Source organism: Penicillium cataractarum (genome assembly GCF_028827025.1).
Source record: "Penicillium cataractarum strain IBT 29864 chromosome Unknown utg000001l, whole genome shotgun sequence".
Lineage (NCBI taxonomy): Eukaryota > Fungi > Ascomycota > Eurotiomycetes > Eurotiales > Aspergillaceae > Penicillium > Penicillium cataractarum.
Window position 1 is genome coordinate 2552528 of NW_026622737.1, and position 24331 is coordinate 2576858.

Genomic DNA, 24331 nt, shown 5'->3' on the forward strand with positions numbered 1-24331 from the left:
GAATTCTCACTACAGTACTGGGGAAAGACTCTTTCTTCTTTCAATACTATATTGATGATTATCATTGTTCATGATTCATCACGATTGCGACCGTTTTGTCGTGTATGTTGATTCGCTGATCCGTTTCATTGTTGGTGTGGACTCGGGAGGCGTTAAGCATTCCACGTCCCGTCTGGCCGTGTCGTGTATGTGTATCGACGGCATTGTCCGACAGGCATGCCACAGTGAGGGACCCGGATGATTCAGTTGGCCCCCGATGTGTTCAGATCGACATTTTAGTCATCCCCATCTGGCTTTCATGGCGTGCATACGAGAACGAAGCAGGTCAACGGCGCCGGAAAGGGACCGTCGATCGACCGGTTGTATCGCTATTCGCCCACGCAATGTCGGCCCAACCGGTTCAGCTGGTCAGCTCATCAGTTACATGGCGATGGAATTGCTTGTGACTGAGCGGTGTATGTTTCGTGTTGCACGAGCATATACAACCTGAACCCGTCCGGGACACCTATAGACTTTGTTAGTAGCATGTAGTATGGTGGCTAAGCATGTTTCGATCCTGTGAATAGCTCCGAGGAAATCCGAGTCCTGTCAGGCAGAGCTCCCGTTCGTAACCTGCGTGTATCCTCTGTGTCGCGCTGTGATCGACCCGCGATCATCCTCCCTGCAGTTAAATCTTTGACAGCATTCCACACCGTTGTCGATCAGTCGCATCGGGGGTGGCGGTCGGAAGCCATTGCCCCTTTTAATCGAAGGACGGTGAAGCGAATCGACGTAAATAGACTGGCCAATGCTCTCTGGAAGGATCTGTCATAACTCCGGTGGTTCGATGGCCATGCAAGGAGGTCAAAGACAAAAGGGAAATTACGCGTATAGCGCGGGTAGTAGGATTTAGTTTCCCGATCGACTCGTCCAGACAGGTCGAAATCGTCGGGGAAGATTACACATCTACCGACAGGACTTTTCGGATGAATTCTGACGCTAGCAGAGAAAACACATTTAGAGTGAGCTGCATGGAGTAGATTCAGTAGTTTGTGATGGGTGTCGAAGAGCCAATGAGGATGCTCCACCGAAGCTCTCCAAAGTGGGCTGGTTCCTTTTCCCCACCGCGTTTGCTGGTCGTTTTGCCGCACTTTCGTCACTTGGCGATAAACATTCTACACATCTTCCCCCTCCCCCCGCACACCTCCACCATGTCTGCCGCCGGTCTGGAACAAGACCTCTCCCCTGCTGAGTTGGCTCAGCGCGATCAGGCCGAGAAGGATCGCAAGGCTCATGAGGAGGCGGAGCAGGCACAGCTTCCTTACAAATGGACTCAAACCATTCGCGATGTGGACGTCACGGCGCCGATTCCTAGCAACATCAAGGGTCGCGATATGGTAGTGACTCTTACCAAGACCAAGATTAGCGTGGCGATCAAGGGACAGGAGCCGATTATCGAGGTATGAGCTTTGATCGTATCAAGCGTACCCCGCTAGGTGGGAGAGCTCAGGCTATTGAACCCATTAGACTAACCATGACTTCCTCGATTTAGGGCGATTTCCCCCATCCCATCCTCGTCGATGAATCATCCTGGACTCTCGAGACTACATCAAAGCCCCCGGGCAAGGAGGTCAGCATCCACCTCGACAAGGTGAACAAGGTGGAATGGTGGCCGCACGTTGTCAAGTCTGCGCCCAAGATCGACGTGACCAAGATCACTCCCGAGAACTCCAGCTTGAGTGATCTCGACGGCGAGACTCGTGCCATGGTTGAGAAGATGATGTACGACCAGCGTCAAAAGGAGATGGGTGGTCCTACCAGCGACGAGCAGAAGAAGATGGATCTGCTGAAGAAGTTCCAGGAGCAGCATCCTGGTAAGTTATCATAGTAGACTTTTCCCTGATATCGTTCTCTAGAAGGGAGCTGTTGGTCGGGACGGCCTTTGTGGACTGTGGCTAACTCTATGGCAGAGATGGATTTCTCCAACGCAAAGATGGGTTAAAGCTCTGTGTAGACTTGAAAGTCGATCGCCATGTTCTTTTCCAAAATCATATCATGTATGAAGTATGAGTTATGCATCAAGGGCTGTCAATTGCCCCGAACAATGAATGATGAACTATACAGCCATTTTCAACGGGCGATCTTGCTATTACACGCCATGACTAGCTTACAAGCGAAGAGTCAGCCATATTTCCTCGTGTCCCGCCTATGTACTATTTGCTACACTCCCAGAGTACTTATACACTACCAGCCATGCAGTACTATAGATAGCAAATGAAAGGTCTGCCAAGTTGCCCGATGAGGATGAATACGAGAACTGCCTATCTAGGATTAGCGCGTCCGTAACCCAACGAAGACGATCTCATTGACTGCATCATTCTCTCCTCTCATTTCTTCCCTATTGAATAGCCGATTTAATGATCAGATCAGTGGGCCGAGACCCTTCAGACCCCTATCATTCTGATTGGCTTGCCTATCCTCACCGTCACCAGTACTTCTCAGTCGGGCGGAGGCTGTGACTAGAACACGAGTATCAGGTATCATCGCCATATGTCTGCCTGGCGTGGGGTAACTTATATCAGTTCCTATGAGAAGGACAGACCTTTCTATCTCTTCCCTTAAAACGTCCCTTTACCACTTTGATATACTGGGCTATAAAATTGTGAAAGCGAAACGGATTTCCCGAAAAGTCCAAGTATGCGCCAGTCCGAGAGCCGCCAGGACCCGCCTGCGCCTATGCAGGGGCAAAAGATTGTCTTCCGGATCCCAAACTACAAATCAAAGACAGCGCTACCGCATGGGTCTACGGAACAGCCGGCTGAGCGGGCCTATCATTCTCGTCGGTCCCATCGGAAGTCTCGTGGTGGGTGTGGCAATTGCAAGCAGCGGAGGGTTAAAGTAAGTACATCGACAGAACTCCTTAGTACGATAATGCCAAGTTTGGAAAGAAAAACTAGGCTAATACGCATGGTTTAGTGTGACGAAACGAAACCCCAATGTCTACGTTGTCAAAAACAAAAACTCGATTGCGATTACACGACTCCACTCGTCCGCTCTAAAGCCCAGCATGATATGATTTCTCAATTCTTCATAACATGTCCGGATCTGATGTCCCGAGAATCTCTATCTTCATCTATGTCCCTGGTACTTGTAGCAGAGAAACTCATTGAAGTGCTCCAACTCAGTTCAGCTGCTTCCGGGCCCGGTCTTAAATCCCGTCCAGGCTCGCAGTCAACGGGTCGTCTCTTAGAAGCTCTCCAGCACTTTAATCTAACCACAGTGGCGAATTACTCTTCTCAGAAGAGTCCCTCGAAAATGGATACAATGAGAATAAAGATGACTCAACTTGCTTTCGAGGTAAGTCCCCCATACAATCAATATCCATGAAAGTATTCCATCTAAAGTACTATATCCAGACACCATTCCTAATGCACGCCATCATCGGTACCGCAACCACCCACCTGTGCAGCGTCATCCCAGATAACAGCCAATACCGAATAACAGAAGCCCACCACTGGGCCCAAGCCATCCGCCAATACTCGACCGAAGTATCCACAGGCATAAACAAGGAAAACATGGACAAACTCTACTCAACCTGCATCCTCCTCACAGTCCACTCCTTCATGCTAGACACATTCAACCCACGCACCTCCTTCGTCTTCTCCAACGACCCCACGGCCCTAAACTGGCTCCTCCTCCAATCAGGACTACGCTACCTCCTCGAACGCACGCGACCCTGGATGTCAGAAAGTATATGGTACTCTACATTCATGGACTCGCGGACTCCGCAAATAGACTTTGAAGATGACCGGCCCGGACGGGTAGGTTTAGATCCCGATTTCGCAGATCTATGCGGAATCAACGAGGACTCTACCGTGGAGAATAATCCGTATCTCTGGCCGTTGCGGATGTTGACGTGGTTGCTTATTCTGGAAATGTCGCCGAAGAGTTCGCAGACGTATAATATGTGGATGGGCCGGTTGGAGCCGGAGTATTATGATTGTTTGTTGGCGAAGGATCCGCCGGCGTTGGTGCTGCTTGCTTGGTGGTTGGCGCTTATTTGTCATGTTGATGAGTGGTGGATGGAGAATCGGGCTCGTTCCGAGTGTACCGCTATTTGTATGATGTTGGAGGATAGTCTGGATCCGTTGGTGCTGAAGTTGTTGGAGTTTCCGGCTGAGTCTTGTGGGTTTCTGTTACGGCATGTGCAGGAGAGGACTGCGCTTGAGCTTTTGGATGATATGCCGCTGGGGTTGTCAATAGAGGCAGGTCTATAAAGGTGAATTAAGGCGGCATGCGATTCAGAATTCTGATCAAGTCAGGTTTACGGGAGATCGATTCAAGTTTCTGAATTGTATTTTTCTGTATGGCGTGGTCCGCACTGTTTGTAATACTCAGTTGCGTCTCGCCCTATAACAAGTATATCCGATGTGTCCATATATCCAATCGCCCTGATTATTAAGTATCCCAAGATATCCAATCCGAACATTGCAATGCAAAATAAAATAAATCCAAAAGTGTCGCCAGGTCATCGCGTCATATGCATTGCATGAAACACAAAAACAAAACAGCAATGAAAAGTAATGCAGCAGGAGCAAGTTCACAGAACTCATAGTACTCGATTCCAGATCGAGTATCATCGTAGATCAACAAGCCAATGTTCAAAGGGAAGTATGGCAATGGAAGACATCCACTGAAAATGACGGTAAATAAAATGTATCAGAGCCAAGTTGAGTTGAACTCTATTAACGGCTCTCCCAGGAGGCTCTCCGGTGACGCCGAATCGATCGATCATCAGCATCGGAGGGAGGAGGTCCCGTACGGGCACCATTCAGCCGTGCCATAGGCGGGGGATTGATGGTAACAGCCATCGCAGAAGAAATGGAGGTAGCGCGGGATCGACTCAACATTACCGAATGTCGAGGCGAGTATGGAGGTGGCGGCGTCTCTCTCGTCGCAGTCGAGGTATTACCATAGCTGCTCGGATAGGAGATGGTCGACGAGCTGTCAGATGTCACGTCTTCATCGTACATGTGACGGCGTTTCTCATCTTGATAAAGAGAACTGGAGTCCGAAGACACTGGTGGATCACGCAAATGAGCCTCGAGAGTCTTCTCGTGAATGCTCATCGGGCGTGGAGTGTATTGCGGAAGCGGGACCACGCTGGCATAGCCCCCAATGTCCGAGTCACTGGGTGGGGGCCCGTGCCCGGGGCTCCCACCTGGAGGACCGTCTGCGCGGATGATTTCGCCCTCGTCAGTGAGGATGAAACTGCCCGTTTGAACACCACCTCGAGTGTGAGTTTGAGACGTGGTGGTCTGCATCTCGGGCTTCGACGAGTGTTCGGGCGACACATCGCTGCGGGTGAAGCACCCGCAGAGCCCGGCAAGGAAGGACATGGTAGTAATGTAGAGCGCGGGCGGATAGGGTTCTAGCTGTTTGAGAATTCAAGAATTGACCTTGAATGAAAGAAACAACAGTAAAACAAGGCAAGCTCGACAATTTCTTAGGAAATTATCCAAAGAAAGAAAGGTCCTTGACGAAAGAACCTATTGCATCTCCGACGAACGCCCGGAGTTCTTAGAGCCGCAATCGAGATCAGATCAGCACGATAAGTGACGGGTGGGGGATGCTCTCCCCACTCAAGTCGTTATAACCCTGGGGCAGGAGTAACGAAAATGGACAGCGAATGGTCCACAAAGTAGGAGACTTTGAAAACACAGAAACAAGATGAGAAAGAAGGAAGATGGGGGGAAGAGAACAGATGGAGGGGACTGGACTGCGGACGGCTGCCGCAGGGCGCAGGCATCCAGATTCTGTGGGCCCGTGATTGGTCGCTGATGTCAGCACGCACGCCTGAGGCAACATACTTATCAGTTGCATCCGTGGGTCTTGGTTGAAGCGGCCTCGATTCATTTGCCAATTCACATTTAGACTTGTGGGCTTTCTCCTATGGATTGGAGACTCTTAGTTGCGGGTTACGTACTTGCTTGCCGATGTCGAACTCTCATGGAATGGAATCCATCCGATAAAGTGCAACTAGAGGCGCTATCACGCGGGGACCATCGTGGCCACTATACTCGGCCACTCGAAGTTATACAGGGCAGAGCTACTTCCTTGACTTGGAAACCAGTATTCGTATTATCGTACAGGATGCTTGTTTCTCTATTGGCGCTAGGTATGAATTATGGGCGCTTTGATATCATTTCAGTCCTAAGTGCATGCCTGTTAGCTTTGGCACCGTCTTTCTAATGTTTGACATTTGTCCATTCCCTGATACAAACTCTGTCAGCTAAAATACGACAAGCAATGAACACATAATTGGACGAGATCATCGGTCTACAGTCAGGCCACAGTATTCGCCGGGGGATACTTCAACCCCGACATTCTTATCGATAAGAGATAAGACTCCCCGCCACCTGGCCGTATCGATAAGGCCTGACATAATCAGGTACCCCCGCCGATCTCGAAGTTTTTTTTTTTTGAGTTAATTTTTGGCCACGCGCAGTTGGTCTTCATTACTCCTATTGTCGAAAAAAAATCCCACCACCATGGCTTACGACAACGAAGTCCACGAAGCCGTTCGCAATGCGCAACCGGCGCAGATTGCTCCCCACCGGTCGCACGACCCCTCAAACAACATGAAGCGTTCCGACCCCTTCAAATTCGGATCCCGATACCTCGAGCAAGGCGACGACGTCTTCGAATTCAACGCCTGGGATCACGTCGAGCCAGACGACGAGTTCAAGGCTTTCGCCGAGACCCAGTACGAAAAGCAGCGTGCGGCACCCGTTTCCGAGTTCGATCAAACCCGCTTCAACAATGACCCCGCCAAGTGGTGGAACAATTTCTACAAGAACAATACGGCCAATTTCTTCAAGGATCGCAAGTGGCTGCGTCAGGAATTCCCTATCTTGGCTGATGTCACTCAGAAAGAGGCCGGGCCTAAGGTTGTCCTCGAAGTTGGCGCTGGTGCGGGAAATACTGCCTTCCCCTTGATCAGGAACAATGAGAATGAGCATTTGAAGGTTCATGCGTGCGATTTCTCAAAGTACGCGGTTCAGGTCATGCGTGAGAGTGAGGAGTACAATACGAAATACATGGTCGCCGATGTGTGGGATGTCGCTGCAGAGCCCACCGAGAGCGAAGATTCCTTGCCCCCCGGTCTGGGCGAGGGCTCTGTGGACGTGGTCGTTCTCATCTTCATTTTCTCTGCCCTCAACCCGGATCAGTGGAATCGCGCACTCCACAATATCTGGCGTGTCCTGAAGCCGGGCGGTCGTGTTCTGTTCCGTGACTATGGCCGTGGAGATCTCGCGCAGGTGCGCTTCAAGAAGGGCCGGTACATGTCGGAGAACTTCTATATCCGTGGTGACGGTACCCGTGTCTACTTCTTTGATATGGAGGAGCTGCAACAGATGTGGAGTCGCTGGACCCCGGAGAAGGGCGTGCAGATTGATCTCGAAACCGAGGCCGAGTCTGTGGCTGCCGAGCCTGCTGCGCCATTCGAGATCAAGCACATGGGTGTTGACCGCCGGCTTATTGTCAACCGCCAGACCAAGTTGAAGATGTACCGCTGCTGGATGCAGGGTAATTTCCAAAAGCGCGATGATACCGCTACAGCAGAGCCCAGTACCGAGAACGGTGTTCAGAACGGCGAGTGAATATAAATTCTCGCCTAACCCATACCTTTGGCGTCTGGTGTCTCCAGTATGACAGCACACTTCTTTGGCAAGGCGTCAACATCCATATTATCCTTTCTCGCATAATGCCATTTCCTGCGACAGGATGTTTTGTTGTCCCGTGGCACTACGTCCCGCTTGCGTCGGATCGATATGCCCAATTCCAGCCGTCTAACTCTAGGGCAAGAAACAAACGACCAGACGAGGGTTTTCACGCTGCCCTGATGTTCAAAAACCTCCTTCGCTTGGTTAAACCGGCTATATTGGACCATGCCATTACTGTTCCCATTGGGATATCGTGGACTGGGACCAGTTAGCCTTAATGGGTTCTACGAATCATGCCATGACGGCCTGCACGACGATGATAGAAACGTTTGCATAGATTCTTTCATAGAGCTACGAATATAAATACGCATTCCAGTCATGATTAGAAATGTTTCGATGAATGTCCCGTCTCAAGTTCTTAGGACAGATATTAAAGTGACTGCAGGCTAGAATTTTGATTGAAATTTTGTGCATGCTCTAGCAATTCTAGCAAGGCAGTATTGGAATAAACCCAATCAAAGCAACGATCCAAATCAAAAGCGCAACATATGCAACACGAAATTAGATACAATAAAGAGGCAAAAATGTATGCAAACCCCAACCGCAAATGAGTGTTATCAGCTCAATGCCAGCGGGACCGACAAGCCTTCGAAAACGAAAAGCTTGTCAAGAAGAGAAAAAAAAGAATCGACATGAATCACCAAGAAACAAAAACTCCATCCATGCTCCAGATAAAAACAGCCAATTGGCACACAGAAGAACAATGTCTATGAGATCTCAGAAGAAGAACATAGTCACATAGAAAGACCGAAAATTTTGAAAAATTCTAAAAAGGAAGAGAAGGAGATAAAGTCTGGTCATACTCTCTCAACTTCGTTTTATCATAAGAAAGCGAAGGCAGACGTAAAACTGTCATGCTAAGTAGTAGCGATGAGCCACTAGCTTCACGACGTCAAATTGGGGCACTCGCCCTGGGCACGCTGGAAAGCATTCGTGAAGAGATCCTGCATAGCACAATAGTGGAAGAGAATGCCTCCCAACACGGCCAAATGCCAGATGTTGTGGCTACCACCAAAGTAGTCAAAAAGACCAGGCTTCCAGCGCTCGGGGACCTTGGAGGCATACACGCAAGCGCCGACGAAGTAGACCATGATGCTCTTCACAACGGGGGCGTAAAAGTACATGCACCATTCGAAGCCACGAGTATAGGAGAGCTGTGCAAGAGGGGCGAATCCAGTGAGAGCAAGGGTGACGTAGAAAGCCACGCGGGCCCAAGCCATGTCGTGGCGGTTGAAGGTTGGGTGCCAGGGGAGGATGATGCCACCAATACCGAGGCACATGGTAAGAAGAATGTATGTCCAGCGAGAGGTAGGCTCGCAGTAGAATGCAGTATACTCGGTGGACACGATCGACGCGGCCACCAGCAAAGAAATGCCCGTGTAATCAACACAGGCGAACCGCTCCATAAGAGATTGAGAGGCGATGCTGTTCATGGTGTGCCAGATGGTGCTGCAGACCAGACACTTGCATGCAGCAAAGAAGAACACGGCGGCAATCATGATGTCCGCCTTGGTGCTCAGGTGGAAATTGGTGTGGAGCGGGTAGAAGTAGAAAGCGATAGCAAGGACGACGATCAACCCAATGATGTGAGACCAAATGTTGACAAACTCGTTTGAGAACGAGAAGACCGAATGGATACACTCCACCTTGGAGGTGGTGAAACGATAACCATTCAGAATGTGCGGGTTTACCCTCCAGGGGTCCGGCAGATCGGCATAGGTAATCAAGCGCTTCTCCTGTGCAAGACGGATGGCCTCGTCGATGTTCTCCCGGAGAGCATCACGGGCTCGGCGAGCACGCTCCATTCCCTCGTCAACCACCTCTCGGGCGTGGACGAGTTTGGAGTCCATAGCCTTCCAGCCATCATCCAAGGTGCCGTAAATGCCACGGTCGTGGATGGCGTGTGCCCGAGACTCGAGTTCAGTCAGAAAAGACTCCATCAGGCGCAGTCCAGCTTGCGCTTTCTGTTCAAGAGTCTCCTTGGTTGCCAGAGCCTCGTTGTAACCCTCTTCCAGCGTCTCCACGAGGATCTTGGCCCGTTTCTTGCCACTTCCCATAAGTTCACCGGATGCGAGTGAGCACTGATCTCTCACGGCTTCCAGGGTAGTATATCCGCGTCGGAGACTAGAATCGATTTGGTCCATGTGAGATTTCCGGTATTGTTCGATCCATGACATTCGGCGCTCGAGTTCGGCAAGGAAGAGTTCGACCTAGGGTACGGGTTAGAACGGAACTGACGGCCGGAAAAATTCTGGAGAGTGAGGCTCACTCGAATGAAGACGGTATCAGCGTCCTGGTAGTCACAGGAAAGCTTCCGCGGGGCGTGATAAGAATGCCGACGTCGCCGGTCTCGTAAGAGACCAGTGTCCTCGCCGGGAGTTGCGGCGGAAGACGAGAAGCCCTCTGCATAGGACTGCATGGTCACTGAGGACGTCGAGCAGGGCATTGTTGAACAGCGGAGGTTTAGCCGTGCAATTGCAGGCTGGTTACAACCCCAGTTTCGTTAATTTTGTGTTCCAAGGCCGGTGGGTCGGGCAAGTCCGGGGGTTGGGTGTTGAGTGTTGAGGATGCGGCAACTGATAGAATGAGCGGCGAGGGAGGAAGTCAAACACCACCGGGGGAAGACGAGTCTGTTGAAACCAGGAAGAACAGACTGCTATGTACACAACATCGAGGGGGGGGAAGAAGAAAGTGGGGGTTTGGGAAAAGGAAGAGGGATTAAAGATGCAAAAGGCCAGAAGAAGAACGGGCTGAAGTCTTGACGGTCTTGCCCCCAACCATCGGCCGCCCAGCATTCACATGGACCGAACGGACTGCGGGAGCCGCGCCTGATTGATCCGTCCACATCTTTTACAGGCTCCACTTCGGCTCCAAACCTTCGATCTTCTCCCCTTCCATCCTCACCCTTTCCTTTCGCCACCTGCTCCTCTGAAGTCATGGCTATCGGTGAAATCGTCTCTGACGAGTCGCTGCTGCCCGTGCTCGGCACCAGCGCAGAGACTTTGGCTCAATGCCAGCAGCTGATCGCATTGTTGAATCCCGACAACAGCCCGTCCGATCCCGCGGGTCTCAAAGAGCTGTCCTTGGCCGTGTCCAAGCAGCAGAAGATTCTCTTTGCTCGACTTGCTCAACTCCGCGGCCAGAACCGAGATGCCATCTTTCGCGTCCGTGACACAAAATATGCCACTGCGGAGGCTCGCCAGGAGATCGACCGACTGCATCTACAACTGCAGAACTTGTACTACGAGCAGAAGCACCTTACAGGCGAGATCGCTGCCTGCGAGTCTTATGAGTGAGTGGAATTTTGAAGTACCTTGCATGGCAACTCTTGGGCCTCACTAATGAATTTCTTTTGTGTGACAGCCACAAATATCTTTCGCTGCCTCTGATCCCCGTGGATGAATTTCTGGAACTGTTCCCCGAGCATCGCGAATCCAATGAACACGACCTCATGATCGCGCGTATCAACCACGAACATGCCGAACGGGAGAAACTCGAGCAGGCTCGTCAAGAGCTCCTGAAGCGCAAGCAAGCGTTGATCGCAGAAAATAAGAAACGCAAGGATGATTTGGCTAATCTGGATCAGGATTTAGAGAAGTTCATCGATGTGCGTGCCTTTCTCCTTACTTGTCTGCCCGTTGATGACCGACATGAATTTTTACTAATTGATTCCTACGACTTTAGGCGGCCAAACCAATTCAAAAGATCTTCGAAAAGGAATACTGAGGGGAATACTGTGCTTGGACATGCTGCGAGATCAAAAGGCTTCTACACCTTTTGGCGACTACATTGGGCTGGCGTTATATTGGACATAATAGATACCCTACTGGATTTAATGGGAAGCTTTGCATATACTCTTCGTATATTTCTCAAATCCTCGTCTTTCGAGATTGAGAGGTGATTTCGTAACCTGCCAGGCTAATGGGGAGACTACGAACAGTCTCTGAATGCGCTGAATCGTAGTTTTAAGAGTGTAAATGTCATAGAATTGGCAAATATCCTTGTAAGATTGATATCGTATTTTAATGATCAAGAAATATACATCATTGCGCATCAATTCCATCCGTCAGGGTAGCATCTCGCCGTATACTTCAGAGCGGAGCTCGGCGGTGCCACCTGTTCCCCCCTTCTCCGCCCTCAGCCCTCCCCAACTCCGCGCCAGCAACTTGAGTAAACACCCTGGCTCTGGCGGTCTCCAGGGCACAAAGCATGTCCCAATCATGACGAGCAAAAATGGAGACCATGGGTCTCCCCAGACCTCGTCCACATTGAAAGCTGATCCCAAACCCAGCGCTCAGCGCGTCCCACCCCCCGAGACCCCGGAAGCTATCCAAACGCGATTCCGAGTCATTGCTGCCTTTTGGGCCGTGATTATATTCCTGGGATTCCCAATATGGTGGAAGACTACTTCCATCTACCGGGCGCATTTGCCAATTCAAGAGATGGCCGATTGGGCCGATGGCAAGGTAGGTCTCTGCTCTCGCGGAAGGAGAACGCGCCTTCTCGTGAGCTTCATTGCTGATCATGATCATTACAGACATGTCGCCCGGTTTTCCCGCTTGAAATTCACGTTGCAGCGCCAACTATGCAACTTCCCGAGTCGCAACATCTCGTTCGGACGACTCAGCATGCCCTCGACGATCTCAATGAATTCGCCGCCCACCACCTTCGGCTCAAGTTGACAAACGACACCGAGACTTCTACTGCGCAAGGCATTGATAACACTCCCATTACTGGAAGCATGATGGACGATGCCCCGGACACTGCATTGACCGTTCGTGTGGTGGCCCAAGAGGGTCTGGCTACCCCCAGGTCTGAACTACGCGCAGACACAACCCAGCTCGACATCTTCTACCCACCGAGTCAGGTGCCCATTCCCTCATCTTCAAATCCACCGCTCTCAGTCTTCATCGCAGAGGAGCTGCAGCGCTTATACAGCGAAGAAAAGGCTACTATTGCCTACATTCTTTCTGGCGGCGCGGCCGGTCGTGACTCGGAGAGCATCAGTCGACGATTGCGCCGGTCAATGAAGTACGCTGATACATACCACCTTTCATTTTCCTTGTTTACGCCCGGCTCTGCCCCATCCTCATGGGACATTGAAGCCGCGGTACAGGAGTACCTGTCTCCCCTCCTCCACGCATTCGGTCCTATTAGCAACTTCACCATCGACACTCAGGTTCAGCTCTATGCAACCTTTTCGCCCATGGCTCCGCCACCGGTATATGATGAGACCGAGTCAGCATGGACCTTGAAGAAGGAAGATCTTAGCGCCTTTATCAATGCCGCTGAATGGCCACTCAACCCTAGCATTGGCAACGGTCCTACTTTGAACTTCATTCTCTATGTCCCGGATCCTTCCCAATCCCCGATGGTCGTCAAGGAAAACCGTGCGTCCAGTTGGATTGTCCCGCAATGGGGCGGCGTTTTCCTTCTTAATCCGCCTCTTGAACAGGCAGGGCAAAGTGGTAGCCAAACCAACCCAGGCCATATCACACAAGAGTCATTGCGGCCAGCATTCATGACCTTTTCCCATCAGCTATTGACCCTCCTTGGCACCCCTACTACCCCGGCTTCTCTCCCGCTGCGCCTTCAATCACTTATTCGCGTTCGTGCCGCAACTCTCCTCCTATCTGCTTCATCTACCATGGGTTCTCTAGCCCGCCTCACCGAATCTCTGGCAGCTATCCCCATCCCAGCTACCGTGGCATCTTCCGTCTCTACGACCCTTGCCCAACTCTCTTCCACCTGCTCTCATCTCCGCGAAGGCCGTTTCGGTGCTGCTCTCACCAGTGCTCGGATCGCAGAGACCGAAGCTGAGCGCAGCTTCTTCGAGAAGAGTATGGTTGGCCAGGTATACTTCCCGGATGAGCACAAGGTTGCCGTCTATCTACCTTTGTTGGGCCCTATTGGGGTCCCATTGCTGGTTAGCCTGATGAAGGAATTGAAACGCCTTGTGGCAGGGTGGAAAGCACGAAGGCGATCCACAGCATAACCCCGTCAATTCCGGTTATTTCTTTGTATTCTAGGAGTTATCCATATAAACGTTTGAGAATTGATAATCATTTTGCATTTTGAAGTCTTCTACTCGATATGAATTTCTCCACTGCGAATCAGCCCTTATTAAATCATCCACCAGAAAGATCAAAGAAAAAAAATGCGTGGCACAAAGCCAGAGCCAGGTATCTTAAACGAATGAGACGATATCAACCCAAATAATGCAAGTATACACCAGACAAATGCTGAAAGAGAGTAGACATAGTCAAACGCTGATAGTCAAAAAATAAAGAAAAAAGTATCACCAGGACGACGAAGCAATCACAGCTTCAACTCCTTCCCCTGCAACTCGGTAAGTTTGTACGAAGGATTTCCCTTGGAATCATTAAACCCAACCGCCTGCACCAAATCCGTAAACGTGGTATCCGGCCTCGAAATAGTCCCCGGATACGGCTCAGGCCCCAAAAACTTCCTCGACTGCGAGAACGCGCCGGGCGGCGAGTACACCTTGATACTCTCAGTGCTCGGCTGACGCTGGCGCGGTGGCGTGACGGGATATTGAACCTGCACCTCCGGGACGGGGGGAACGTCCTTGTTCGGTCTTTGTTGGCCGGAGAAAAGACTTCTGACTCTTGACCCGGTGCGAGATAGCATTGATCGGCCACCCATTGAGGAGCGTCGCTCGGCGGAGGAGCGGAGGAGGAAGTCTGTTCGGTAGGAGTTGTCTTCGCTGGCGATGGGGCCGGAGATTCCCATTACTGCGCCGGAGGAGGAGCGTTGGGACCAGTGGTGGCCTGTTTTGGGATCGTTGTGTAGGGTTTTCTTTTGGGTTCGGCGGCGGATACAGATTGTTATTAGGATGGCGAGGATGGCGCCGAAGATTGCGCCGGGGAAGAATCCTGCTAGCACGGCTTTGGTGGGGAAGGAGGGACATGTTGATGAGACGGTTGAGGTGGACTTGGCCTCGGAGGTTGAGGAAGGTGAGGCTACTGGTGTGAATGTAGCGCCGGTTGTGTCTGCTGTGGTAGAGGTAGATGTTGATGTGGAGTTTGAAGAAGTTACTGTGCTTGAAGTCTTCGTGTTCAAGGCACAGGTGCTGTTCCCTTGGCATGTATACCCGAAGGGGCAGCAAGCGCTTCCGCATGTGGGAAGGGAGGAATCGAGCTTGGTGGTCTTGACTGAATTCTTGGGGTGTGCAGTTGCATTCTGCTCTTGTACATCGCAGACGATTGGCGAGATATAGTCACAGCTAGCTCCGGATGGACAGCAGATGGCAGAGCTGGCGTTGTCGAGGCTGATGCAGGTTGAGGTAGAAGGACAGCAGAAGTCGTCTGGTAGACTACTACCACAGGAGTCGTAAGAGCTGGGACAGGATCCTGAGCTTCTAGAAAGCAGGTTCAAATGATCAAATGCAGAGGCATAACTTGGTTGAATTTTGGCCATCAAGCTCAAGAGCAGGAGGACAGTAGACCGTTTGGCGATAACGGGCACGGACGATCTCGCCATATTGGCGGTTTTGAACGTAGTAGTCAATATTTCTGAAGCGTTAGAATAGCCTTGAGGAGCTCTGGTGTCGCAGAAGTTGTAGAAAGGAAGTTATCCTAGCCAAAGCCGAAACGAAGCAGAGAGGGATTAGGGAGATGTCGAGAAGGAGAAGTCAGACGAAAGAATAAGAGGTAAATGCCAATAGGCAGAGATGGTCAGCAATAGGCTGAAACATATAGGAGCTAATATTAGGCAGTCAGGCAATAATAAAGAGTGGCAAAGCCATTCATTCAGGAAGCCTTCTTTGTATGCTTCTATTCATGGCACGCGCCCGGGGTCCCAATGAGGGACCACCGGCGAGTTTCAGCATGAGCTGCATGATCTAAATATGCAATCTAGCGGGCGCTAAACCAAATTGCCCGTTGCAGAATCAGCCAACCTGGTCAGGGTCACAGGATGAGAAGAGCAGATCGACCGATGATGGGCGCTTAGAGAAAGCGAGAGTCAAGAAGGGTCGAAGTACTTGGAGAGCCGCTGATTGGTTGGGTTATGTCAGCAGGGCTATCCCCGATTGGGAAATGCGTCGGGAGTGGAAATTCTTCGATTTCGCGGAAGCTCCAATCCACGCCAAGTCACTTCACAACGCCCATATCATGTTCAGCCGACTCGTTAGGCCGGGCGCTCTGCGCGCGGCGTCATTCCAGGTATGCCTCTGGTTTCTGAGATTCTCAGTGGCCCCATTGCCTGCTCCGCAGAGACTGATCGTGTTGTCTTCCCATCCCAGACACCTACCTCCGCCCTGCGCTCCCAGACCCGTGCCCTGCACCGCATCCCTCAATTGCAGCATGACGCCTATTACAAGGAGAATGGTGTTCCGGAGTTTATGTCTCCGGAGGCCTTTGACTTCTCCTGGACCCAGTATCAGACTCTACTCGTGGACAAGCTTAACCTGTTGACGCAAGGTCAGACCCGACTCGCCCGGCCGAATTGTCTTTGATTCCGCAAAGATGCCATTTGGCTATCACACAGAAATGAGGACTATGTACTGATTGGTTTCTAACAGACACCGTCGATGCGGATGCTAAGCCCGGAGAATTGCTGGTCAAGTACTCCAAGCGCCCGGAGATGGCCTCGGTCTTCAACTATGCCTCCATGGCTCACAACAACCACTTCTTCTTCAACTGCCTGGTCAGTACCTGTCTTGACATGAGCTGATAGATATAATCTTCTTTACTAATACGCTACTTTGCAGTCCCCCACCACCACCAAGATCCCCGAAAAGTTCGCCAAGGACATCGTCGACACCTGCTCCTCCGTCGAGTCCCTGAAGATGGACTTCCTCGCCACCGCCAACGCCATGTTCGGCCCCGGTTTCGTCTGGCTCGCCAAGAACCTCGAGCGCGAGGGCCTGATGCAAATCTTCTGCACCTACAACGCCGGTTCCCCCTACCCGGCCGCCCACTCCCGTCGCCAGCCCGTCGACATGGCCACACACTCTCCCGACGCACCCCTCGGCAACCAATTCGCCGGCTCAATGGGCGCTCACGCCCAGAACCAGAAGAGCCTTGCCCCCGGCGCCATTGACGTGCAGCCCATTCTGTGTGTCAACACCTGGGAGCACGCGTGGATGATGGACTACGGTATTGCCGGCAAGGAGGAGTACCTGGAGCGGTGGTGGGATCGGATTAACTGGGACGTTGTGTTTGACAACTACAATGCTATTAGCTCCGTCAAGGGCGCGCGGAGCACGGCTAACCGGGACCGGAGTCTGAGCATGCTTTAAGCGGGAAAAGCCTTTTTTGTTTGGATAATCTGTACTATATATACTATCACATTTTCTTTTTCTTCGTTTTGACTTGACTCTTCCGGTCTTGGAGGCTGTACAGCAGATATTGTTTGATATAGAATTGAACTCTACAATCATGAACCGTGTTCTTCTATAGTAGATAGTCTCTATATTGTACATGCATCTATATCAGCCATCCAAACCACCAATAATATACAAAATCTATACCCCCAGGGCAACCAAGTCTATCCTAGCCCTGACCTCTATTGTCCCCGAGTATGACTCTCCCGAATGCGCTTCTCAAAAGCCTCAATCATAATACTAGCCATCTGCCCCTCCACAGCCCCCATAACAGTCGCATGCAACTGATTGCGAAACTCAAACCGCACCTCCAGATTAACCTTGGTCTGCGGTCCACCCTGTGCCTCAACAGGAGCCGCAGGCACAAGTTCCCACTTAGTAGAGAGATACTCAAAGATGCCCTCCGAAGCACCAGGGAAGAACCCACTCAATCCAGACGACGCGCCGCCGGCACTGCTGCTGCTGCCATCCGGTTTCCCATATTTCGCTCCGCTCCGCGCCTCAACGATCCAATTGACCGGATCACAGTCCACGCGCGAAGTAAACGTCTCGCTGAGAGGTCCGTAGCCAACGGTAAGATAGGCTTGTGTGGGATACCCCGTTTCCGGATCGCGGGCTGTCACGGTGGATTCGTTGAGGAAGGGGAGGAATTGGGAGTAGGATTCGACGGAGGAGATCACTTTGAAGAGGAGGGCGGGTGAGTAGGGGAGTGTGCGGGTTGCTGTTAGGACGCGCTTGGGAGAGCTGTTGTTGCCGTTTGGTGAGGAGGGGAGGAAGGAGGAGAGTGATGGGAGGCCGAAGGATCGTTTGGTTGTGTAGAGAGGGTTTGAGGCTTTTGGTTGTATACGGGTGTGTGGCCGTGTTGCTGTGCTAAGGCTTCGGGGTAATGAGCGTGAGGGCAGAGATTGCACCCGAGTTGAAGAGAGGAGATTGCGACATGATAGTCGCGGGTGGCAGGCTGGTCGCATAGTTGAGGTGAAGCGTACGAGCAGGAACGAGTGTGCTGTGGTTGGAGTTCGAGGTGAAGAGAGTAGTTCCGCGAAAAAAGGCCCGCAAGTCCGCGGTGATCGGCCCGGCCGAGGCCCCATTGGATCTCGTTCCTGAGGACGAACTATATCAGGCACAGCAAAAGTATAACAACAAACCAGTGCAAATGAACTAAGGTTTACAAAGTAGAGGTATTTTAAGAATTGAATTCTTTTCATTCATCATGACTTCAGAAAGTTCATCTCTCTAATAAGCATAGATTTTCCACTCGACCAACAGGATTTAGCTATTTATATGCGTCGAGAAGTCACCATGAGGATATGCCATGAAATCCATATCTGATGGCAACCCTTGGGCTTCCAGGAACCAAGAATTATCCTGATTGTTCGCTGCAGCATACCCAGATACACGACTGTCGTACAGACGCTAAATACTCCAGAGTTAGTTCTATTCATAGCACGAGTAGTCTGCGAGGGGAATTATTATCTTACCCAATCAATTTGAGCTGGCGTGCTCAGCATATCTCCAATCACGTCGAGGGGTGAGTATGAGGGTGTCGAGTCGGTATTGTACATTGCAGCTTGCATGTCATCGGCGCTTGCCGTGGTATGTATTGGGTATGGCTCCTGATCCATCGTGGTCGAGGCCAGTTGGAATGTCACTTGGTCTGCACTCGTCGTCAGTCTCGTTACCATCCAATCATATTAGGAAATCCTACCTTCCATTGGGATCTTCTGCTCCTCGGTCTCCGCTACCAAACTGTCAACACTCGTGCCATGTACCTGGCTGAGCATGATAGTCAAAGCGGCAAACGCCCGCTGAGTGTCCACAGATCGACGTCGTGCTTCCTTGAAAATTCGATGCGTGGTCTCCAGAAGTGAGATCAGATCCGTGCGCTCCTGCGCTCCCAAGCGAGAAGCACTGCCTCGTTCATTATCCTGAGACAACTCCAAGCAGAGAATCATAGCGGAAAGTACAAAGTCGGTGTTTTGGAATGAGTTGACAAAGAAGCGCTCCGCGTACAGCTGGCCACCTGGTAAGGACTCGTTCCAGATATCAGAATGATGCCGTAGTGTCTCCGTAGCAGCAGTAAGGCAAACAGATCGCGAATAGGCATATTTGTTTCCTGGCTCAGCCATGTAACGGCGGTGCAGCACCACGCGCGACTTCTGGTAGAGCAGTTCCAACGAGTATCGTCGCATGATCAGGCTGGTCGGTAACGCGATACATTGGGCGATGGGCTGGATGCGGAATGTGGTGGGTAGCAAGTTGTGTGCTTCCTCTAGGCGACGGTCAATCGCAAGGATCTCGTCATAAAGCGCTGTTTCTCGTGAATAGGCCAGGTCTACAGCTTGACCAAAAACAGTCATGATGCGTGACTTGGCTCTGGAGTATGTGCAGGCTGTTACCTCCCCTTCATCACTTCGTCCCTGGGGTAATTGAATTGTATTTTCATCAAACTCCGTGTCGTGCAGATTAGAGGGTAATTCCGTGTCAAACTGCCAAGGTTGAATGGTCCGCGGCAGTCCAACTTGGAAGGATATCAGAATATCAAGCTGACACAGTAAAGACCAGAGACGACGACGCATCTCACCATCCAATGCAGAGAGATTAGGATAATGTCTCGCATCACGGTGGTAGCCCATGCGCATAGCTAGGCGAATGGTCATGGTGAGGAGCCAATTAACCCCGACCTGGGCGTCCTGGCTCCGATAAAACTCACATATTGCGTACGTAAATAGTGCCTCGCACTTGTAACGGCCCGGTGTGAGATAATTTGCTTGCACGAGACACTGCGCCGCTCTTTTGCGGAAGATGTCCCAAGCAATCGTCGGGTCCAGCATGTCAGATGGCAGAGCTTGCTCGCATCGGCGATACCAGGATACCGATAAGGCCAGAATATCGTAAAGAAGAGCAATCCAAGTAAATGACATGCTATATGGGTTGTTCCAAAACTGGTCGTACTCTCTTTGGAATGTCGGGATGTGAATGGCAACTGGCTGAGTGTTAGAACACTGTCACTTGTAAAGCGTTACGATCAGCCTACCCAATGCTGGCTCCGTTGTCTTGAGGAAGCGGGACACCAAACGATCAGCTATTGGTCGTGGGGGAATGTCGACGAGTACTTCCTCCTTGGTGACTGGCCTGGACATTCCCAACAGCAAAGCTGGAGATGGACCCTCGCCAAGTACATCTTCAAAGTCTTCCTCGTCTGAGTTCTCATGTTCGGCAATATACTCTTTCACACCGTTGATCTAGAGGATTGAACCAAGATTAGCCCTGATATCTTGCTATACAATAGACCGATATAGTCAATACAGACCTCTTCCAGAACCGCACGCCAGTCAGCACTGTCAATGTAACTGATTCCTTCGTCTTTTACGACCAGCGTGCCCGTATCAGTGGGAGAAGACTTTGTCTCGCGATCGCCCACTGAAGGCGGCGTGTCATATGCGGTTGCATCAGACGAGCCCGTATTGAAATCAATCACCGACTCGCTAGGCCTCTTCTTCTGAGACAAAGACATGACCAGATTCTCCAAATGCTGAAGACGATCCTGCACCAGGGTAGGGCTCGAGCGCCCATGCTGGGCTTTCCCTCGAGGACCACGGCCGACATATGTACACGTGCCAGCCTCCCCACGCTTCTTGCAGTTGGTGCAAGGGTATGAGCGATCGCATTTTAATCTGCAGGTGGTTAGTCTTTAGGCTTGCAAAACAGAACGGAATGGGAGGGTTGGCTGTTCATGCCAAGCGATCAAAGGATGATATAAAAAGCCTAGCGTACTTTCGAAATCTACATGCTGTGCACGAGAACTGGACCCTCGTTCTCTTCTTAGGCGCTGGGGTTGAGAGATCCGCGCCAAGCGGGTCCAGCGAATTGACAGGAAGGTCGGACATGGGCGGGAAATGGTATAAGCGCACACCTAAGAAAACCGAGTTGGGGTAGAATGATAGTCGCGCATTCAGGGCCACCTCGATCCGGTGGGGGTGTGCTTCAAGAAATCCGATGGGAGAGGAGGTCGCGAACAGAAAGTGGAGGGATTAAGGTGGGAGGTCGGACTCCGCTTTCTTTATCTCCGGCCTGTCCAAGTGGGGGCCGTCCCTTTCATGGAAGCTTACTCGAAGGAGTGGAAGCAGCGCCCGAGTAGTTAATAAGGATGAATGGATAAATATAAACTATTGTAGAGTTGATTATTGTTGCTATCCATATAGCTCAGCATTATGGCTAGGCGTAGGATTCCTAGCACTTTACGTATATAGGAGGAATTTGGTATATATGGCATGGTTTGAATCGAGGTTAAGCTGGAATTCACACAGTAGATATAGTAGACTAGAATCGTGATTCAAAGACAGTGGTGGGTATCTGGGGGTTAAGGTAGTAGGCGAATCACACGGCGCTTCTTAAAGCAGGAGGTCGAAGGTACGGAAGACAGGACAAATGAGCCATATATCGCAGGTTCATCCGCTTACAGACGAACCTGACCACCGTTCAAACGATCCCAGTCCTTCTGCGCAAAGGGAACATAAGTATCACCCTGTAGCCAGTACAGGCGGTCGTTTTGAGAGACCTGTGACACATCGACTCCCTCCGTGCGCAGTACATGCTTCTGCTGCTTGTTGTTTCCAGTGGACACCATCTCGGGCATCACGCGGATGAAGAGAGGCGCAGCGAATCGCGGCAGATTCTTCAGGGTGTGAACTGCCAAGCTGTGAAGCGTCGCAGATGAGGGCTCCAAAGCCGGACCTGATGTGTTTCCGATGGCGATCTGCTGGTTGAACACGATAGCAGCGCATCCAGCACGACCGTCGTGGTTGGGAAGGGCCACGCCGTAAACGTTGGCTTCATGCACGTCCGGATGGACACCGAGTACCTCGGAAACCTCGTTGGTAGACACGTTCTCGCTCTTCCAGCGGTAAGTATCGCCAATGCGATCGGAGAAGAACCAGCGGCCGTCTGTATCCCATCGAACCATATCGCCCGTGCGGAAGAAGGCGTCGCCCTTCTTCAGCACGTCGCGAATGATCTTACCCTCGGTCGCCTTGGAATTTTGGAAGTAACCCTGGAAAGTAGCGCTGGGATCCGCAGGATCAATAGCAAAGAGAAGCTCGCCCGGGTCACCGCGAGGAACCTTCTTGCACAAACCAGTCTTGGGGTCACGCCACGGCTCCTGAGTCTCGTGGTCCACGTCCACAATGGCCGAGCCACGACCAAGAATGATGTTTCCCAGAGCACCATTGCGACCGATAGCACCGGCGGAGAAGTCATTAGACGAAATGTTCCATTGACCAGAGGTACCTTCGGTAGCAGCGTAGAATTCGGCAATCGTAGGAATATTGAAGCGATCCTTGAAGCGGTTCCAGATATCCGGACGCAGGCCGTTGCCAAAGGCGAGTCGAATATTATGCTTCTTGTCCAAATCCTCGCCCGTAACGGCATCGACCTCGGGAGGCACACCCAAGATGTAACGCAGTGTCTCGCCCACATACTGGATAACGGTTGCATTGGTTTCGCGAGCCTCCTTCATGAAGTTGCGAGCAGAGAACTTGCGTCCAATAATGATCGTTGACCCGTTCATCAAACACGTTACGAAACCCAAAACCGCGGCAGAAGAGTGATACAGTGGCATGCAGGTGAAGAAACGATCTGAAGAGCCGATGCGCATCCAGTCGCCGACGAATAAGCTACCGGACCAGCACTTCTTCCAACTGACGATAGCGGGTTTGGGCAGACCCGTAGTACCACTGGTGTAAATCAAGATCGCCATATCGCGTGGAATCAAACCACCGCGCAACTTGTCATCTTCGCGAGAAGGCTCCATATCCAAAATTTGAGACTCGACATCGGGAGTGAAGAAGACCACCTTCACGGGACCTTTTCCATCGCGGAAACTCGGAGACGCAAAGGTCTCCAATTGTTCCGGAGGGAAGCAGTTGCGAACTTCCTCGTCCACGATCAGAAGTTTCGCGGTGGAGGTCCGCACGGAGTGGGTAAGTGGCTTGCCAGCCAAGTTATAGTTGATGAAAGCGGGGACCGCGCCAATGCTCCAGAGGCCAAGGACCATGAACAGGAAAGTCGAGGAATTCATAAAGTCCATTGCTACAATATCTTTCCGACGAACCCCCTGGACCTTCTTGAACCAGGCACCGTAGCGAAGGGCCATGAGATATGTTTCATGGAATGTCCACGCCTTGCCGTCGTATACAATGAATTCCTGGTCGGCGGTCGCGGGAGAAAGTGCAGCGTTCTCGAGGGCATAGAAGAGGTTCAGTTTGTCACCTCGTTCGGCATGGCGTGATTTGAGGGTCATCTTTAGGAGAGACTTGATAAGACCGAGATCGTAGGAGAGGGACCATCGTGCGTTGAGATATGCCGCCGTGGCTGCGGCGGCCGGGAGAGCATAGCGTAGGGGAATGTCTTCACCATGAGGGAAGCTATCAGCACAGCTCACTCAAGTAGCATATATACAGAATGCCTTACCTGGCCAAGAAGACATCTTGAATGTCGACGGCAAAAACCAAGGGTATTGCTAGAGAGGGCAATTGACACCAAAGGCGCAATCGTTCGACTGGTCTTATCGTGGCTAAACGCGATCGGGCCAGAGTAGCTACGTCAATGCGGATGTAGCCCAGAATGTATAGAGACTGTGGAGGAGAAGGCTTTGATTCAATGAAGCTAGTATAAGAGCTCGAGGCTGGGGAAATAAATGGCAAAAGGGGGAGAGCCAGGATTGCGTTAGATGAAGGGTACAGAGTTGCCTCGGCACGGCGCTGATCGCAAGTCCCGTTTATGCGTTGAATGCATTCGGCGCGGTGGCTACACCGCGTCACCACCTATCACCCCACTCAGCCTTTAGTTGCTCGCGTACTCTATCAGTGGGTATTAATCTGTCTTTCTATTTGTAGTGTGTTAATTAATATATGTTAGCTAATACATTATTCTATTTCAATTTTGTACAGATTGCATTCCACTGCCTCTACATCCTAACATTTCAACCTGCGGCATCTCGGAGTAAACCAAATCTTGCATCACCTTCACATGGCCACCGGCTCGGCTCATTTCCAGGTCAGAATAATATTAATGAGCTACACGCATGAGATACTTAGCCAACGACTCGGTCGTTCTTTTTACCCCACGTGGTTAGGCTCGCGAGGTGCGTCGGAGGGTCTGAACGTAAGCCTAGCCAACGGCGATCGCCCCCAATAAGGCTTTTAGCTTCTTGGCCAGC

At 51.3% G+C, this 24331-nt stretch overlaps 12 protein-coding genes across 12 annotated transcripts; 6 read left to right on the plus strand and 6 right to left on the minus strand.

Moving 5' to 3' along the window:
- Window positions 1-1190: 1190 nt before the first annotated feature.
- Window positions 1191-1981, plus strand: N7496_000873 (NudC domain-containing protein; the record flags this gene model as incomplete). Its single annotated transcript, XM_056693804.1, has 3 exons — window positions 1191-1439; window positions 1532-1853; window positions 1950-1981. The coding sequence occupies 3 exons, from the start codon at window positions 1191-1193 to the stop codon at window positions 1979-1981; spliced, it is 603 nt and encodes a 200-aa protein (XP_056560533.1).
- A 695-nt stretch (window positions 1982-2676) lies between these two features.
- On the plus strand, window positions 2677-4256 carry N7496_000874 (Zn(II)2Cys6 transcription factor domain-containing protein; the record flags this gene model as incomplete). The annotated part of the gene is made up of 3 exons (XM_056693805.1): window positions 2677-2877; window positions 2956-3336; window positions 3396-4256. The coding sequence occupies 3 exons, from the start codon at window positions 2677-2679 to the stop codon at window positions 4254-4256; spliced, it is 1443 nt and encodes a 480-aa protein (XP_056560534.1).
- Window positions 4257-4724: 468 nt separating this feature from the next.
- On the minus strand, window positions 4725-5378 carry N7496_000875 (uncharacterized protein; the record flags this gene model as incomplete). Its single annotated transcript, XM_056693806.1, has 1 exon — window positions 4725-5378. One exon carries the CDS (start codon window positions 5376-5378, stop codon window positions 4725-4727), a length of 654 nt encoding a protein of 217 aa, XP_056560535.1.
- A 1152-nt stretch (window positions 5379-6530) lies between these two features.
- Window positions 6531-7643, plus strand: N7496_000876 (tRNA(Thr) (cytosine(32)-N(3))-methyltransferase; the record flags this gene model as incomplete). The annotated part of the gene is made up of 1 exon (XM_056693807.1): window positions 6531-7643. The coding sequence occupies one exon, from the start codon at window positions 6531-6533 to the stop codon at window positions 7641-7643; it is 1113 nt and encodes a 370-aa protein (XP_056560536.1).
- A 1007-nt stretch (window positions 7644-8650) lies between these two features.
- Window positions 8651-10212, minus strand: N7496_000877 (hemolysin III family protein; the record flags this gene model as incomplete). Its single annotated transcript, XM_056693808.1, has 2 exons — window positions 8651-9976; window positions 10036-10212. The coding sequence occupies 2 exons, from the start codon at window positions 10210-10212 to the stop codon at window positions 8651-8653; spliced, it is 1503 nt and encodes a 500-aa protein (XP_056560537.1).
- Window positions 10213-10702: 490 nt separating this feature from the next.
- On the plus strand, window positions 10703-11492 carry N7496_000878 (uncharacterized protein; the record flags this gene model as incomplete). Its single annotated transcript, XM_056693809.1, has 3 exons — window positions 10703-11058; window positions 11130-11373; window positions 11451-11492. 3 exons carry the CDS (start codon window positions 10703-10705, stop codon window positions 11490-11492), a joined length of 642 nt encoding a protein of 213 aa, XP_056560538.1.
- Window positions 11493-11986: 494 nt separating this feature from the next.
- On the plus strand, window positions 11987-13761 carry PIG-S (GPI-anchored transamidase GPI17; the record flags this gene model as incomplete). The annotated part of the gene is made up of 2 exons (XM_056693810.1): window positions 11987-12232; window positions 12304-13761. 2 exons carry the CDS (start codon window positions 11987-11989, stop codon window positions 13759-13761), a joined length of 1704 nt encoding a protein of 567 aa, XP_056560539.1.
- Window positions 13762-14084: 323 nt separating this feature from the next.
- Window positions 14085-15269, minus strand: N7496_000880 (uncharacterized protein; the record flags this gene model as incomplete). Its single annotated transcript, XM_056693811.1, has 1 exon — window positions 14085-15269. One exon carries the CDS (start codon window positions 15267-15269, stop codon window positions 14085-14087), a length of 1185 nt encoding a protein of 394 aa, XP_056560540.1.
- A 557-nt stretch (window positions 15270-15826) lies between these two features.
- Window positions 15827-17031, plus strand: sod4 (mitochondrial 37S ribosomal protein mS42; the record flags this gene model as incomplete). Its single annotated transcript, XM_056693812.1, has 4 exons — window positions 15827-15952; window positions 16033-16210; window positions 16312-16436; window positions 16501-17031. The coding sequence occupies 4 exons, from the start codon at window positions 15827-15829 to the stop codon at window positions 17029-17031; spliced, it is 960 nt and encodes a 319-aa protein (XP_056560541.1).
- A 266-nt stretch (window positions 17032-17297) lies between these two features.
- Window positions 17298-18083, minus strand: N7496_000882 (ubiquinone-binding COQ10-like protein; the record flags this gene model as incomplete). The annotated part of the gene is made up of 1 exon (XM_056693813.1): window positions 17298-18083. One exon carries the CDS (start codon window positions 18081-18083, stop codon window positions 17298-17300), a length of 786 nt encoding a protein of 261 aa, XP_056560542.1.
- A 301-nt stretch (window positions 18084-18384) lies between these two features.
- Window positions 18385-20803, minus strand: N7496_000883 (putative C6 transcription factor; the record flags this gene model as incomplete). Its single annotated transcript, XM_056693814.1, has 5 exons — window positions 18385-18528; window positions 18594-18769; window positions 18821-20098; window positions 20150-20357; window positions 20426-20803. Coding segments are annotated over 5 exons (2184 nt in total), but the record flags the coding sequence as incomplete, so codon positions are not given.
- A 768-nt stretch (window positions 20804-21571) lies between these two features.
- On the minus strand, window positions 21572-23599 carry N7496_000884 (uncharacterized protein; the record flags this gene model as incomplete). Its single annotated transcript, XM_056693815.1, has 2 exons — window positions 21572-23553; window positions 23584-23599. The coding sequence occupies 2 exons, from the start codon at window positions 23597-23599 to the stop codon at window positions 21572-21574; spliced, it is 1998 nt and encodes a 665-aa protein (XP_056560544.1).
- Window positions 23600-24331: the final 732 nt, after the last annotated feature.